The 16,215-nt window shown below is 54.7% G+C and overlaps 1 protein-coding gene across 1 annotated transcript; it reads left to right on the top strand.

Moving 5' to 3' along the window:
* Positions 1-5,516: 5,516 nt before the first annotated feature.
* On the top strand, positions 5,517-8,315 carry LOC106900656 (chromosome unknown open reading frame, human C2orf70). The gene is made up of 3 exons (XM_014962787.1): positions 5,517-5,651; positions 6,476-6,588; positions 8,100-8,315. The coding sequence occupies exons 1-3, from the start codon at positions 5,517-5,519 to the stop codon at positions 8,242-8,244; spliced, it is 393 nt and encodes a 130-aa protein (XP_014818273.1). The 3' UTR covers positions 8,245-8,315.
* The last annotated feature ends 7,900 nt before the right edge of the window (positions 8,316-16,215 follow it).

Genomic DNA, 16,215 nt, shown 5'->3' with positions numbered 1-16,215 from the left:
CCGCCCATCTTTTCGGGTGATCCAGCAGAAGATGTCCTCACCTTCATCTCCCCCATGTCCACTTCTCAAATTCACTTGATTTGATAGCAAGAAAATGACAGCAGGAGGTGTCATTTCCAGGAAAAACATTTGTCTCCAGGAGGCATCTTCAGAGCAACCCACATTGCTCTAAAAGCACAAGTACGACAGAAAACACCTTTTACATCATGTGGTTAATTTTAAACCTCTTATTCAATATCAGAAAGTGGATAATGATGTTTAAAACATCCAGTGTAAGGGGTGCTGGCTGATTATTCCTCACAAGAAGCAGTAGGACAGCTCATGTAGACCTGTACCGTCAGTAGGTGAGTGATGCTCAACCACGAAAGCACCAGCCTGAAGGACCTGATGAGGATTGTGGCTTTTTTTTTCCTGATTTTATTCTGCATGAAATCCCAGACATGATTTAACTGTTCCTGCTGTAAAGACACAGGTGGAGGGCTTTTGGGGAGTGGTAACCCCTGGTTTTAACTCAGAGGCTTAAACAAAGAGACACAGCCGACCATGAAAGAAGAACTTGGAACAGAAGATGACGTTGACATGGGACTTCAATGTGGTGGCATTAATTAACGCTGTGGCATTAAATCTGACTGCGGTCTGGCGACCAGAGTCACTGAAAGCAGGGCAAGAAACCACCACCATCCTCCCAGGAGGCTACAGCCCAGCAAAGTTTGGCTGCTCGTCACTGGAGACCTCCAGCTCAACGCTCTTCTGGGTGGTGGAAGCTCTTCACTTGCACCCCTGGTGATGTATCCACCCAATTCCACCCCTAAATTGGGTAATGAAGGAGCAGGAGCAGCACAGGAACCCAGCTGCAGGGAAGCCACAGGAACACAGAGGCTGTCAAAGAACAGAGCGATAAAAACTGTTCCCTCCAGCTGGAGACCTAAGGAGGCTTCCCTGCCATTAACGGAGCGAGATGAGAAAATGCCCATTATAAACACTAATTTCGGTTTTTCACAGCATCTCTGCAATTTTCACCTCGCCGCGTGTGAATAAAATCACACACCCACCTCTGAATCACTGCTGATTGCTCTTATTTACTACAGTTTTGCACCAAAGGCGAAGGGGAGAGGACTACTTGCCGTGGCAGGATCCGTCCCTCCGCGCACGCCTCCCACAGCACCAGTATCCCATTAAATGGATACTATCCCATTAAAACAAACCCGGTTGCACAGGCTGAAGCAATAGCCTTATGATGATGCTACAGAACGTTAAGTCCAAAATTAATGAAATTTTCTCCTCTTAACTCTTTTTCTCTATTATTTTTTTTTTTTTGCTCCCCCAGCTCTTCTCTTCCCACGCTTGGAAAAATCATATCAGCCTCCCTGTTTGTCAAATCCTTCATATTAATTACAGAAAGTTGCCGTGTTTTTCTTTTTTCAGCTTTTTTTGTTGTTGTTGTTTTGGGGTTTTTTTGTGTGTTGACTGAGAGACGGACAAAGGGGCTGATTTTGGCCCCTCGCACCAGCAGGAAAATCCGGGTGTGATTTCCCAGTGATGTTTAGATGCTGATGCGGGATGTGAATATATCGTGTAAGTGTGTGTGTTCGCCTATAAAGCTGTATATTTTCCTGTGTTCTGTTGCTGTCCTTGTGCCATCCGGGGCTGCTGTGAGAAATCCTCAGGAGCCCGAGAGCCCGAGCAGATCCAGGCTGAGATGACACCACCTGAAGGCAGCACTTTTCCTTCCAAGCAACACAACCACAAGAAATGTGCTAAATAATGGGACAGGAGTAGTGATACCACTTGAGGAATTCGGGGTTTCAATGAAATGGGCAGTAAGTTGAGGTTCCTCCACCAGGCTCTGATGGGGAGGTGACTCTCCGTGGGAGCCATGGGCTGGCCCAGCAGAACACATCCCACCTCACCGCCTGCTCTCCTCACTCCAGGAGGGTGCAGGATGTGGGCAGAGCCTGGTGATGGGGACAATGGAGCCCCAAGGAGGGTCCTGGTGCCCTGCTGGCTGCAGGCAGTGTCTTCTGGAGGCAACGTGCTTTGGGGACAGCATGCTTTGGGAACATCATTCGTTGGGGACAATGAGTTTTGGAGACAATGATCTTTGGGGAAAATGATCTTTGGGGACAGCATGCTTTGGGGACAGCTCTGTTGGCCTTCTCTGGGCACGCTCCAGTCCCTCAAGGTCTTTCTTGTCGTGAGGGGTCCAAAACTGGACCCAGCACTGGAGGTGAGACCTCACCAGTGTAGCTCCTCAGGCCAGGATGAGCAGGGTGACACCTGGGGCTCCACGTTATCTCCCCAGACCATGCTCCAGGGCACAAACATTCTGGGGCTTGGCACTGGGTGGCATCTCTGTGCACAATTAGGTTTTTTACATTGGTTATTTGTAAACAATATATTAGCTAACCCTTCCCAAAGCCTTTGCAGGACAGGTCCCCGGTTGCCTTTCTGGGGCAGAAACAGAACCCACTGTTCCCCCTACACAAGGAACTGAGAAAAAAACAACCCCAAAGGCTGAAAAATGGAAATCTGGGTCTTTTGTGGAGGGCAGGGGGTGTGGGGATTGTTGGGGAGGGGTGAGGGCAGGGGGGCCGGGGTGGGTGCAGTGGTGAGGGATGGGTGGGTGCAGGGGATGTTCAAGAGAGTGTTGGGGTACAACAGGGATCTCATTTTACATTGGTTATTTGTAAACAATATATTAGCTAACCCTTCCCAAAGCCTTTGCAGGACAGGTCCCCGGTTGCCTTTCTGGGGCAGAAACAGAACCCACTGTTCCCCCTACACAAGGAACTGAGAAAAAAACAACCCCAAAGGCTGAAAAATGGAAATCTGGGTCTTTTGTGGAGGGCAGGGGGTGTGGGGATTGTTGGGGAGGGGTGAGGGCAGTGGGGCCGGGGTGGGTGCAGTGGTGAGGGATGGGTGGGTGCAGGGGATGTTCAAGAGAGTGTTGGGGTACAACAGGGATCTCAGGGTGCTGGGGGAGTGCAGGGGGGTTCCGTGGGGTGTTGCCGGGCTCCCACAGTTGCCCAGTGATGGTGTTTGTGACCCAGCTGGGGCAGGCAGAGCCCAACAGGACTGATCCGGGGGCAGCTGCAGCACAGGGACCCTCCAAAGCCCAGAAAGGACCGACAGCAGGTAGGGGCTGAGCAGGGACAGATTGGCACCCCAGGGACCTTCATCCTGCCCCATGGACCCTGCACCCTTCATGGGTCCTGCACCCTGCCCCCAAACCCTGCACCATTCATGGACCCTGCACCCTTCTTGGGTCCTGCACCCTTCATGGGTCTCGCACCCTGCCCCATGGACGCTGCACCCTTCATGGATCCTGCATCCTACTCCAAAACTCTACACCCCTCAGGGGTCCTGCATCCCATCCCAAAACCCCTGCACCCTTCATGGGTCCTGCATACTGCTCCATCGACCCTGCATCCTTCATGGATCCTGCACCTTTCATGGATCCTGCACCCTGCCCTATGGATATTGCACCTTTCATGGTTCCTGCACCCTGCCCCAAATTCCTGAACCCTTCATTGGTCTTTCACTCCATCCCAAAAACCCTGCACCCCTCATGGGTCCTGCAGCCTGTTCCATGGACCCTGCCCCATGCATCCTGCACCCTTCAAGGATCCTGCTCCCTTCACGGGTCTTGCACCCCATTCCATCCACCCTTCATGGTCCTGCACCCCATTCCCAAACCCCTGCACCCTTCATGGATCCCGCACGCTGCCCCATGGACCCTGCCTCCATCCTCTGACAAACTGCATTTAATATGGGCTGTAGGAGCTGGGTGCTGCAGAGACTCCATCTCCTGACCGCTCTGCCCTTGCAACCCCACCTCTTCGTGTCTCCTTGGGCCATTTTACATGGGTCAGGGGGTGTCCTTTTTATGGGTGGCTGTAGAGGGTGGATTTCCTCACCTCCTCATGCGTATCATCGCAGGAGGGCAGTGAGTAATGCTTGCAGCCTTGGAGAGTGCTCCCTGCTAACATATAATCCTGGTCCTGGGAGGATTTTGGGGGGTTTTTCCCCTCCTCAATGGACCCCAAACGTCTCTTGCCCAAGTGAACCACACTGATTTTTTGGCTCGTCTTCCCCCTGCCCTCTCGGGTGCAGCGTCTCCCCCAGCCCCTTCCCTTCTTCACCCATTTTCTCCCCCTCTTCTCTTGTTTTCTTTCACGTCTCCTTCTGTTTGTGTAACCACGGATTTCGTGCTGCAGCCAGGGCTGGTCCAAACTGCCAGGGGATGCCCTTGCCCCAGGCAGACCTTGCCCTGAGTGGGAATGCCCGTACGTGGCAGATTTCCCCTGATATAAAGCCGCCCTGGCTCCCAGGCAGAGCTCTGTTTGCAGGAGATAAATATATATATATTTATTTATATATATATATATATAATTTTTTTTTTCCTCTGGTCTTTTCAGAGCATCACTTTCAGCTCTGGCTGACAGTCCACTCCCGGTCCACATCTCACCCCTTTAACCCCCGAAGTGGGTTTGCTGCCCAACCTCTTGCTTTTCCTCTTCTTCAGCTGCTCTGGCAACCAGCAGAGAGCAGCCAGGCTGCGGAGAAATGCCCCGGGTGATGGGTTCCCCTCCACCTGCCCCGGGCTGCAGGCTGGGCTTGGCTCTAGGGGGGCTTGAATTGCGTCCCCCCAGTGTTGGCACCTGGAGCAGGTCACACAAACATTCCCAGCGCTGTGGAGGGCGGCAGGAAACAGGATATTTGCATATCAGATATCTTTATTTACTGCTTTGCCTTGGATTTGTGGCCTGTTGACACCAGTAGAGGTGAAGAGCATTGCAGGGCAATGCCACCCACCACACACGGAACCATAGAGGGGTTTGGATGGGAAGGGACCTTAAAGCCCATCCAGTCCCAACTGGATGGTCCTTGAGGTGCCTTCCCACCCAAACCACTCTATGATACTATAAAAACCAGCATTTTTCTTTCAGAAATACCTGTAGAAACACCACCATGAGATATCTCCCAGTTCCCCACACCGTGACAGGGTACCAAGAAGAGGACAAGGAACTGTACCCACACATCCCCCTGCGCACCCGCTTCAACCTGGATGGCGGCCGGTCCCAGGTGCTGAGCAGGTTTTACCAGGTGAGGACACAGGGGAGACCATGGAGGGAAGCCTGGGTGGCCACTGCAGGCTGGGCTTGGCTCTAGGGGGGCTTGAATTGCGTCCCCCCAGTGTTGGCACCTGGAGCAGGTCACACAAACATTCCCAGCGCTGTGGAGGGCGGCAGGAAACAGGATATTTGCATATCAGATATCTTTATTTACTGCTTTGCCTTGGATTTGTGGCCTGTTGACACCAGTAGAGGTGAAGAGCATTGCAGGGCAATGCCACCCACCACACACGGAACCATAGAGGGGTTTGGATGGGAAGGGACCTTAAAGCCCATCCAGTCCCAACTGGATGGTCCTTGAGGTGCCTTCCCACCCAAACCACTCTATGATACTATAAAAACCAGCATTTTTCTTTCAGAAATACCTGTAGAAACACCACCATGAGATATCTCCCAGTTCCCCACACCGTGACAGGGTACCAAGAAGAGGACAAGGAACTGTACCCACACATCCCCCTGCGCACCCGCTTCAACCTGGATGGCGGCCGGTCCCAGGTGCTGAGCAGGTTTTACCAGGTGAGGACAGAGGGGAGACCATGAAGAGAAGCTTGGGTGGTCATGGGTCCTGGTGGCTACTTGGGGGCTGGAGACAGATGTCCACTTCCCTGCTGCCTGCACACAGCAAAGCTCCCTGCCTGAAACCGGGCAAGCAGGGGTGGCATCTCAGCTGCTGTGTCTGACTTCAGGCAGCTTGAGTGTCTGGAGCACAGACACCTTGTGAGGTGTTCCTTGTGAGGAACAGCTGAGGGAGCTGGGGGTGTTCAGCCTGGAGAAAAGGAGGCTGAGGGGAGACCTTCTCACTCTCTACAACTCCCTGAAAGGAGGGTGTAGCCAGGGGCGGTCGGTCTCTTCTCCCAAGGAACAGGCGATGGGACAAGAGGAAACGGCCTCAATTGTCACCAGGGGAGGTTTAAGATGGAGATTGGGGAAAATTTCTCCATGGAAAGGGTTGTGAAGCCTTGGCAGAGGCTGCCCAGGGCAGTGGTGGAGTCCCCATCCCTGCAGGGATTTCAAAGCCGGGCAGACGTGGTGCTGAGGGACATGGGTCAGTGGTGGGTTTGTGAGTGTTGGGATGATGGTTGGACTTGATGATATTAAAAGGTCCCTTCCAACCTGGACAATTTTATGAGTCTATGATGATTAATTTCTATATTAGTGCAGCATCCCCAGTGTGTGAGGGCAGCTGAGGACCACGGCTGTGGCCGGCGTTTCTTCATGGATTGAATGGGGAGGTGATGGCCTTGGGCTTGCAATGGTCACCCCTGCAAAATCCTGCTCCTGGCAAGATGCAGAGCCCTGAGCTCAGGCTGAACCTCTGGGATACTTGTCTTTATCTGCAGCTGAGCCAGCAGCACCGTGATTTTTACCGGGACAACAGTGGGATGTTGAAGGTCGTTCCCTACTTTGTGCTGCCTGTGAAGGAAAAGGACAGATACCCTCATCCGCTCGACCTGTGAGTACCCATGTCCCCAGGACGTGGTGGCATCTGATTCCCAAGGGCTTGGGCTGGTGGGATGAAACCAGAGAGGTGTAGTGGAGGGCCAGCCCCACAGCTGATCCTCCTTCCCCTCTTCACCCAAACCTTCTGTCCTCAGAAAAACGAGAGGGGAGTAAACTAGAATCACCTGAAAGGGAACAGCAGGTGGGCAGTGTGCCCCAACCCAGCCCCAGGTTTTGGAAATGGGGCACCTCATTCTGAGGGCTGGAGCCCCTCTGCTGGGAGGGGGGGCTGAGAGAGTTGGGGGTGTCAGCCTGGAGAAGAGAAGGCTCCGTGGAGACCTTGGAGCCCCTGCCAGTCCCTCAAGAAGGGGGGCTCCAGGAAAGCTGGGGAGGGACTCTGGATGAGGGAGGGGAGCCCTAGGAGGAGGGGGAAGGGTTGGACCCTGCAAGAGGGGAGATGGAGCTGAGCTGTGGGGAAGAACTTGTTTGGTGGGAGGGTGGTGAGAGCCTGGCCCAGGTTGGCCAGAGAAGCTGTGGCTGCCCCATCCCTGGAGGGGTTCAAGGGCAGGTTGGAGGGGGCTTGGAGCAACCTGGTGTGGTGGGAGGTGTCCCTGCCCAGGGCAGGGGGTGGCACTGGGGGGGCTTTACGGTCCCTTCCCACCCAAACCATTTTATGATTCTAAAACCAGCTGACAGCCCCAGCCCCTGTTCAGCCCTCCAGGGACCAGGGGAGCCATCAGAGGGATGTATCACTCTCAACTAATGCTGGTTATAGCTGGCATCCAAAATTCCCTCTTGCCTGGAGCTCCGAGCACAGCGCTGGGCTCCCGGGGTGATTCCACTGGACCCAAAATGGGGCTGAGAGTGCACCTCCAGCGCTGCCAGCCCAGGACCAGGAGCTGAGCTGCGGTGGGAGCAGCCACCAGCAGAAATCCGTGGGTGCCCTCTAGTGCTATATTCGTGTGGCTCAGATTTCCTGAAATCCAGGGAAAAAAAAAGCCTCCAGTCATCTTCAGAGGGCTTCAGACAAACCTCCCCTCTTTCAGTGTAAAATCCCCACCCCTGCTGGCCACACTGTTGCTGGTCCGGGCCAGGATGTTAGTGGCCACCTGGGGCTCATCTTCAGTCGGCTGTTGACCAACATCCCCAGGTCCTTTTCCACCGGGCAGCTCCAGTCACTCTTCCCAAGCCCGGAGCATCCATGGGGATGGTGTGACCTGAGTGCAGGACCCAGCACTTGGCCCTGTTGAACCTCACACCGTTGGCCTCGGTGCATGGAGCTGGGAATGGGGAGCCCTGGGGTGGCATCAGCCCAGTGAAAGGTCAGACCAAGCACGTCCTCTTGGGGGGACAACACTGCAAGCTCACCAGCTTCTGCCGCTCTGCTGGGGTGAAGGGTGCCCACATGCTCTTGGAGCACACCCGTAGATCCAAGCCATGCCTGTACCCCTGGAACCCCTGCCTGTGTCTCCTTACTTCTGCCTCCACCTCCATAATCTTCCTCAATGCTCTTCTCCTCCCCAGCCCACCCCTCAGCGCGAAGACCCGCTGGTATTTGCTGCGATTGTCACCGACGAACCTGCGGGCCTACCAGACCTTCCCCTCGGGGAAGAGGGTCCCCTCTAAGGAGAGAGCGATGCGAGACAGCTTTTTTGAGCGCCGACTCTAAGCCACGGCTTCCACCCTGCCCTCGGTGGAAACCTGATCTTCCAGCCAGGAGAGGAACAACGGGAAAATAAAGGCAAGGGAGCTGAATGCTGTCTTGTGCTCTGTGTGCCATGGGGACCTGCCTACACATGGCAAGGATGGTCTTCGTGTGTGGACTTCAAGGATACGGGGCAGCTGCCCACCAGGCAGCTTCTCCAGCGATGAGGTGGGGTCATCCAGGACCTTCTCACCTGGGCTGGGAGGGCTGCTGAAGTGATGAGATGGTGGGGAAGAGCACAAGGACTTCAGTGTAGTCACCAGTGACCTCAGACGGGAGGATCACGGGCTCTGGATGAGGGAGGGGAGCCCTAGGAGGAGGGGGAAGGGTTGGACCCTGCAAGAGGGGAGATGGAGCTGAGCTGTGGGGAAGAACTTGTTTGGTGGGAGGGTGGTGAGAGCCTGGCCCAGGTTGGCCCGAGAAGCTGTGGCTGCCCCATCCCTGGAGGGGTTCAAGGGCAGGTTGGAGGGGGCTTGGAGCAAGCTGGTGTGGTGGGAGGTGTCCCTGCCCAGGGCAGGGGGTTGGAACTGGATGATCTTGAAGGTCCCTTCCCACCTAAACCATTCTGTGATTCCATGATTCTTCCTTGTGGCTGCTGGACGCGTCCTCCCTTCCTTGTAGATGCTGCTTGGTTGATCTTGGCCAAGGAACAAGCTCTAAAAAGCATGCACAGCTCTGTCTGACTGTGAGTGGTGACCTGACTGGAGTTTAAAGTGATTTTGGAAATGCACTTAAAAAACACAAGGACTCTCCTTGGTGTGTTAAACCCGAGCTTTTGAAGGGCAGCAGCACTTAGTCCCCATCAGCGGGATGGAACGTGGTGGCCAGGGAGTCAGGAGGAGATGAGTTTAAAAGGGTTATTTCGCTTCAGGTGTCAGCGCGTGGGGGAGAGAAAAAATCAATAAAAAGCTGCTAAATCTCTGGGTTTCCAAAATAGCTGCTGCAAAGAGCCCCTCATTTCTGGAGTATTTTTGTGCTTTGAATCAGGAATGGGAACCAGATGAGAGAATGGGGCGGCAGAGGGGCGAGGACACGAGTCTTCTCCTGTCTCCCCCATCTTCTGCCTCTGCCTCCCTCCCAGCAGGGCAGGAGATGGAGCTCTGCTGCAGAAGAGGGGTCAGGGCCCCTTCTCCAGCCCCGTGGGCAAAGGACACGGGCTGGCACCCAGGGAAATGCTCTTCAGAAGTAACCAGGTGTCTCACTCTTGCAAGGGTGCTCACTGGTGGCCCAAAGGTGCCAGGCTCCTCATGAATGGGTGGCACACAGGGGCAGAGCTCCCAGTTGTCACCACCAGTGGCAGACCTTGTCCGTGCCCTACCACATCACCCACTTCCAAAATCACTGGAAGAAAAAATGTCTTCTCACATAAATTAAACATTCCCTCTTGCCCACGCTGGGACACTGTCCTACCAAGCCTGACATGGCTTAATCCATCCTCACGTGCTCTCCAGGGAGCACGAGCCCCCTAGGAGGATGGAGGAATTAAGGCATCTCTGGGGCCTCCTCTGGCCCTGCTCCAGCAGCTCCATGTCCTTCTGCTGTTGGTGGCCCCAGAGCTGGAGGCAGCACTGGGGGGGTCTCCCCAGAGCGGAGCAGAGGGGCAGAATCCCCCCCTCACCCTGCTGGCCACGCTGCTGGGGATGCAGCCCAGGGGGTGGGGGGGGCTTTCTGGGCTGCCATCTCTCAAAGCCAGCTGAGTTTTGCCTTTTTTGCTCCCAAACCTGTTTATCTGGGGGATCCCACATTCCATCCTCAGGAAACTTCTCACTCTGTAAAACCCTCCCTAGAAGAAGCCGCAAATTAAAACCACCTCAAATTTATATCCTTAAAACCTCTCTCAGGGTTTCTGTGGCTCTCTTACGCTCATCAGGGCTTCGATGGTCAGGTCCCTTTGCTCTGCAGCCCTGGCATCTCACAGGGTCAAGACCAGGGTGCTGGGGTGATGCTGCTGGTGGAAGGAGACCCACACCCCCCCCAAATCCCTGCTGTGTTTCCAAAGCAGAAGACATCTGTCTTGCAGCAGAGTGTCTGTCCTAGGAACAAGCCTGATGGGACTTTTTTCCCCTGTGCTTCTCCCTTTAGAGGGCACCAGCACCTTGCAAACCGTGCTCGGTGGTCACCTCAGGCAGAAGGTGGGTTATGGGACCCCCAGTCCTTTGGTTCGATGCCATGAGGTCATCGAACCAAGAATGGTTTGGGTGGGAAGGGACCTTAAAGATCATTCCTTGAGACCTGCCCACGCTGAACCCCCTGGACTCCCGGGAAACCCCACTGGGCTCATCAAAAGGAGGTCCCTGAGGAGGTGATGGTGTTGGGGGGCTACCTGTAGACCCCATGAAGAGACATGAGAAACCTGCTGGGGGGGGTCCTTTTATGGAAATCCCATGTGCCAGCCACCATCACGGGGCTTGATTCCTGGTTTCCACAATTTCCCTGATTCCTTTATGAAAATACATTTTATTAATAACTCCAGAGCTGGGTGTCTCCAAAGAGGGACCCCAAACAAAGAGATCCCCGGGCACTTACACCCTTACAGTGGAAGTTCCCCACCCCTCATGCCACGGTTGGGACCAAGACTAATATTGGGGTCTGGGGTCTTCTTGCTTTTAACTGGTTTGATTCGTTTGCTATTTCATTTCTAAGTGGTTGCTACGTGGTCACTTTCTTCTACAACATCCACCTCTTAGTTCAGGCTTCAGCTGGTTCTGTAATTAGCCATCGGGCATGTTGTAACAGGGTGGTTACAGTTGACATGCCACCATCTATGGCTTTGTCCACCCTGGCTATTCATATTTAAGCCACGAGTTCTACAACACCTGGGTGGAGGAGCTGGTGGTCCAGGGCACCCTCAGCAGGGACCCAGTGCCTTGCCCTGCAAAGACCACTGGAGCCAAGCTGGATGGATGGCTTGGAGGTGGTGGGAGAACCATCCTGGGATGCTCTGCAGAGAGGCCAAGCAGAGCCCCAGGGACCAGCAAAAGTTCATTGAACCTGAGATACTGAAAAAAAGAAAAACATAGTGAAACGTGGAGCTCCAGGGACTGCAGCTGGTGGTCCAGGGCACCCTCAGCAGGGACCCAGTGCCTTGCCCTGCAAAGACCACTGGAGCCAAGCTGGATGGATGGCTTGGAGGTGGTGGGAGAACCATCCTGGGATGCTCTGCAGAGAGGCCAAGCAGAGCCCCAGGGACCAGCAAAAGTTCATTGAACCTGAGATACTGAAAAAAAGAAAAACATAGTGAAACGTGGAGCTCCAGGGACTGCATTTTCCATAAGAATTTCACTTGGCTGGAAAAGCTCCAACCATCAAGACGATGATGAAGGGATAAAATCCAAAGTGTCAGGGAGGGCTATATAAGGCGGTGCGGAGCCGGTACGATGTCGTCAGTCGTTAAAACACGCCAGGGAGCTCTGAGGTGTGCTGCCACAGCAGAAACTTGAGGGCCACCACCTCAAAGGTGACCTTGGTGTCACTGGGAGCACCCTGTGATTCCCAGGTCCAGGAGCTGCACCGCTGGCTGGTGGGATCCACCACCGGGTTCAGGAGGAGGAACAGGAGGAGGAACAGGGACATGGTCACAGCACTGATGGAGAAGAATTGTGCACCCACGGGGACAGTGTGAGTGTCACCAACACACCAACACACACGAAGAGAGTTGAAATCCTCATTAAACCTAAGGGACATCCCAAGAACTCTCCTGCAGCTCTAGGGAAGGGGACACCAGCTCCTCCAAGCTGCAGGTGAAGATGTTCCTCTACCCTGAGCGAGGTTTCATAGCAAAGAGGTCTACATGGGACTGGGTGCATCTTTGTGGCTGTGGTTTGGGGACCACGTCATGCATGCCACCATCCTGGGGTGCTGTGTTGGGTGAAGGGGTGGCTGCTCTTGAGCAGGATGAGGTGAGGAGCTGCTCATCTCAGCTCACCCAGTGGGACCCCCTTCTTCACCTTGTCAGGCTGCAGGCTGGGTTGGAGTGTCCCAGCCCACTTGGTGCCACATCTCCGTGTCACCTGTGTGCGCTGTTGGAAGCTGCTGTCACCTTGAAACCATGTCACCTGTGAGCTGCTGGGAAGAGGACCCACACCCACCCCTGCTCACTTTATCTGCTGGCCTCCAAGCATCCCTGGAGCCACAGGAGGATGTCCCAGCTCATCTGTGTGGCTTTCACAGCATCTGCTGTGGGTCTTGGTCAAACCTGCCTGGAAAATCTGAGTACACCCTGAACACCGGCAGAGATTCCTGCCCTTCACACAAAGATGGGGAGAAAACAAGTGGAGAAAGGGAAGGAAAACCCTTCAGCCTCTTCATCCCTTCAATCATACGTTGCCCAGAGAGGTGTGGGATGCCCCATCCCTGGAAACATTCCAGGTCAGGTTGATCGGGGCTTTGAGCAACCTGGTCTGGTTGAAGATGTCCCCTGTTTATGGCAGGGGGTAGGACCGACTGGTCTTTAAAGGCCCCTTCCCACCCAAACTGTTCTGTGTCTCTGTGATCCGCTGCAGCAGAGATGTCAGGGATCAATGACAGGGTTGTTTACTGCCCCCTTCCCACCCTCCAGCGTCTCCCATTAATTAAGTCAGGCTCAGTGTTTTGCAAACGCAGGTTGATTTTGTCCAGACCCAGCTTAGCTTGGAGCAAGCCCCTCTCCTCCTCCCCCTCCCCCTCCTCCTCCTCCTCCTTCTCCTCCTCCTCCTCCTTCTCCTCATCCTCATCCTCATCCTCCTCCTCATCCTCCTCCTTCTCCTTCTTCTTTTCTGCCCCTGGGAAACCTCCTCTCCCAGCCCCTTCCCCACTCCATCTGCTCCCCGATCCCCCCCCAGACCCTTCCTCAAGGTGGGGTCCCCCCTAGACATCAGCCTGGGCATCCTTTGGCACGGTTTAGCCTGGCAAGGGTTAACCCAGGTCTGCACCGTGTTTTTCCCCGTGTTTTCCCGGCTGCGGAAGCGGGGCAGGTGGATGTTTACAGGATCGATCTGATGCTCTTTTACCATCTTTGACAACTTGTTTAATCTTTCCCTGCTCCATCTCCCTCCACCCCCAGCCGGTGACACCGGCTTTGCCCCCCCCTTCCCGTGTTTAGACTGGAGCTGGTTTGGGCTGGGAGATGTGTTTTATTGCCTTTGCAGGCAGCCAGCACCACCAGCACGTTAGGCAGGGCTGCTGGAGATTTGCATGAAACAAATGATCCGTAATAATAATAATAATAAAGCCTTTGTTTTCCGACTCCTGATGTGAAAAAAAACCCAAACAACAACCATCTCTGCCCCCCCACCACTGTGCAAAATCCAGTGGTATGAAGGCAAAGCAGAGCCCTTCCCTGGTGGAGCTGGGGTGCTTGGGGGGCTGGGGGGGGTCTGCATCGGGAACTGAGGTTATCAGGGGACCACGCACAGCTGTGTCTTCTTTATTGCCTTCTCGGGGGGTTAATGGCTGCGGTGGCAGCCCCAGGGAGAGGCTGGTGGGAGCATTTATAGCCCTCCCAAAATGCAGAAGGGCTGCTCTGCAATGATCCATGGCAGACACGTGCCCAGACCAGACTCCGGCCGTCCCCCCCCTTCGCTCCGCGCGGGGGACGCTGCAGGAATAAATAAGAAGTGGAGGATGCTCAGAGCCCGTCCTCTCGCCTCGAGGGGACATGGTTTGGTTTCCCAAGGAGGGGAGATTTCTGCTGGGAAGCGGGGAGAGAGCGGCAAGGCATGAGGGCCTGAACCCCAAATTAATCATGGAAGCACAGAAAGGCAGAATCACAGAACCCCAGGTTGGAAAGGACCTCAAGGATCACCTGATCCAACCTTTCTTGGCAAAAACACCGTCTAGACAAAACCAGAGAGGTGTGGTAGAGAGCCAGCCCCACAGCTGATCCTACTTCCCCTCTTCAACCAAACCTTCTGTCCTCATTAAAAAAGGGAGGGGTGTAAACTAGAATCACCTGAAAGGGAACAGCAGGTGGGCAGTGTGCCCCAACCCAGCCCCAGGCTTTGGAAACGGGGCATCTCATTCTGAGGGCTGGAGCCCCTCTGCTGGGAGGGGGGGCTGAGAGAGTTGGGGGGGGTCAGCCTGGAGAAGAGAAGGCTCCGGGGAGACCTTGGAGCCCCTTCCAGTCCCTCAAGAAGGGGGGCTCCAGGAAAGCTGGGGAGGGACTCTGGATGAGGGAGGGGAGCCCTAGGAGGAGGGGGAAGGGTTGGACCCTGCAAGAGGGGAGATGGAGCTGAGCTGTGGGGAAGAACTTGTTTGGTGGGAGGGTGGTGAGAGCCTGGCCCAGGTTGGCCCGAGAAGCTGTGGCTGCCCCATCCCTGGAGGGGTTGAAGGGCAGGTTGGAGGGGGCTTGGAGCAAGCTGGTGTGGTGGGAGGTGTCCCTGCCCAGGGCAGGGGGTGGCACTGGGGGGGCTTTAAGGTCCCTTCCCACCCAAACCATTCTGTGATTTGATGATCTGATGATTTCAGAGGATGCAGCAAGGCAGGGAGATGTGTAATCCAGCCGGGGGGTGACTGTGCAGGAGGTGTCTGTGCCCGTGGCAGTGCATGGCACGGCAGAGCTGCCCTCTGCTAGAAAAAAAAAAATAAATTAATTACCACATCAGGAGAGGCTCATCACTAAGAACCAACACGATTCCTGGCCATTGGGAAGGGGCTGCAAAAAACAAAAAATATCAGTGAACCAAAAGGCATTGCCCATTGGGAATGGATGGGGACTGAATGTTTTCCTCTCTCCCCCCAGGCAGAAAAAGCCCAGTCTCGGGATGCTCCAAGGGAGCCTTTCCCAGAGGAGATCTGCTCTTTGGGGCAACAATTCCCCGAGGGAATTCGGGGCTGGGGATGCTCCCACCCATGGAGGAGGATGCTGGGGGGAAGCAGGAGGGGAGACAGGGTGTTTTGGGGAGGGGATGCAGGGAATTTTGGGGGCGTGCAGGGCGTTCTGGGGGGAGGCACGGTGGTGCCAGGCTGGCGATGCTCCTGGCTGAGATGCTGCTGGCCGTGGCCGTGGTGGGGGTGATGTTAGTGCTGCCGCCGGAGCGGAAAGAAAAAGCACAAAGTCTGCCCCGTTTGGGCATGTTTACATAACTCCAAATGTCAAGTGGGGAAGGCGAAAAACAGCGGGGAGAGATGTTAAAACACAGGGTCATTATTCCGGGCTCTCAGTCAGCGCGGGGGTGACCGTGGTGACAGCAGGCACGGGGAGGGGGGGGGCCACCTGGCACCGGTTCAGGTAGTTTTGGCATCACTGAGCTTGGTTTAAATATGTTTTTTTTTTTCCCCTGAAACAGGTGAGGCACTGCCTGGCACCAGCATCTCGTCCCTGAATAAATATCTTCATCTGTTACTCTTTCCCAGCCCCAGGAGGGTTTGGGGAGGGCAGGATGGGGATGCTCTTGGGGTGAAGGGATGTGGCCACCGTGGGCAGAGATTGCCAAATTCTCGTGGTTTAACTCCAGACAGCAAGTAGGACCCACACAGCCCCTCACTTACCCCCCTCTTTCCCTCCCCCAGAAGGGTAGGGAGAAGAGAGAGAAAAGGAGGGGAAAGAGAGTCACCCCCCATCCCTGGAGGGGTTCAAGGGCAGGTTGGAGGGGGCTTGGAGCAACCTGGTGTGGTGGGAGGTGTCCCTGCCCAGGGCAGGGGGTGGCACTGGGGGGGCTTTAAGGTCCCTTCCCACTCAAACCACTCTGTGATTATATGATTCTATGAAAAAAAAAACCCAATTTGTGGATTGAGATAATGACAGTTTAATAGAACAACATCAGAAAAGGAAAATAGCCATAATAATAATAATAAAAATAATAATAATAATAATAATAATGGTAAAAGAACAGACAAGACACAAGTCACTCTCACTACCCAGTAAATTGATGAATTGGCGCCGTCCCAAGCAGTGACACGGAGTGCTCACCCCCCAGCTGACTCCATTTATGTTCCCAGCATAATTTCTAGGGTCGG

This window comes from Calidris pugnax, unplaced genomic scaffold, assembly GCF_001431845.1.
Source record: "Calidris pugnax isolate Ruff unplaced genomic scaffold, ASM143184v1 scaffold558, whole genome shotgun sequence".
Classification (NCBI taxonomy): domain Eukaryota; kingdom Metazoa; phylum Chordata; class Aves; order Charadriiformes; family Scolopacidae; genus Calidris; species Calidris pugnax.
This window is presented reverse-complemented; position numbering and strand designations above follow the sequence as displayed.

What these genes read in the sequence shown, in the direction of transcription:
- LOC106900656 (XM_014962787.1), top strand. Translation starts at nt 5,517, where the DNA reads ATGAGATATCTCCCAGTTCCCCACACCGTGACAGGGTACCAAGAAGAG. An exon ending in TGCTGAGCAGGTTTTACCAG is followed by an intron (nt 5,652 to 6,475) that starts GTGAGGACAGAG and finishes CTTTATCTGCAG; the next exon opens with CTGAGCCAGCAGCACCGTGA. An exon ending in TACCCTCATCCGCTCGACCT is followed by an intron (nt 6,589 to 8,099) that starts GTGAGTACCCAT and finishes TCTCCTCCCCAG; the next exon opens with CCCACCCCTCAGCGCGAAGA.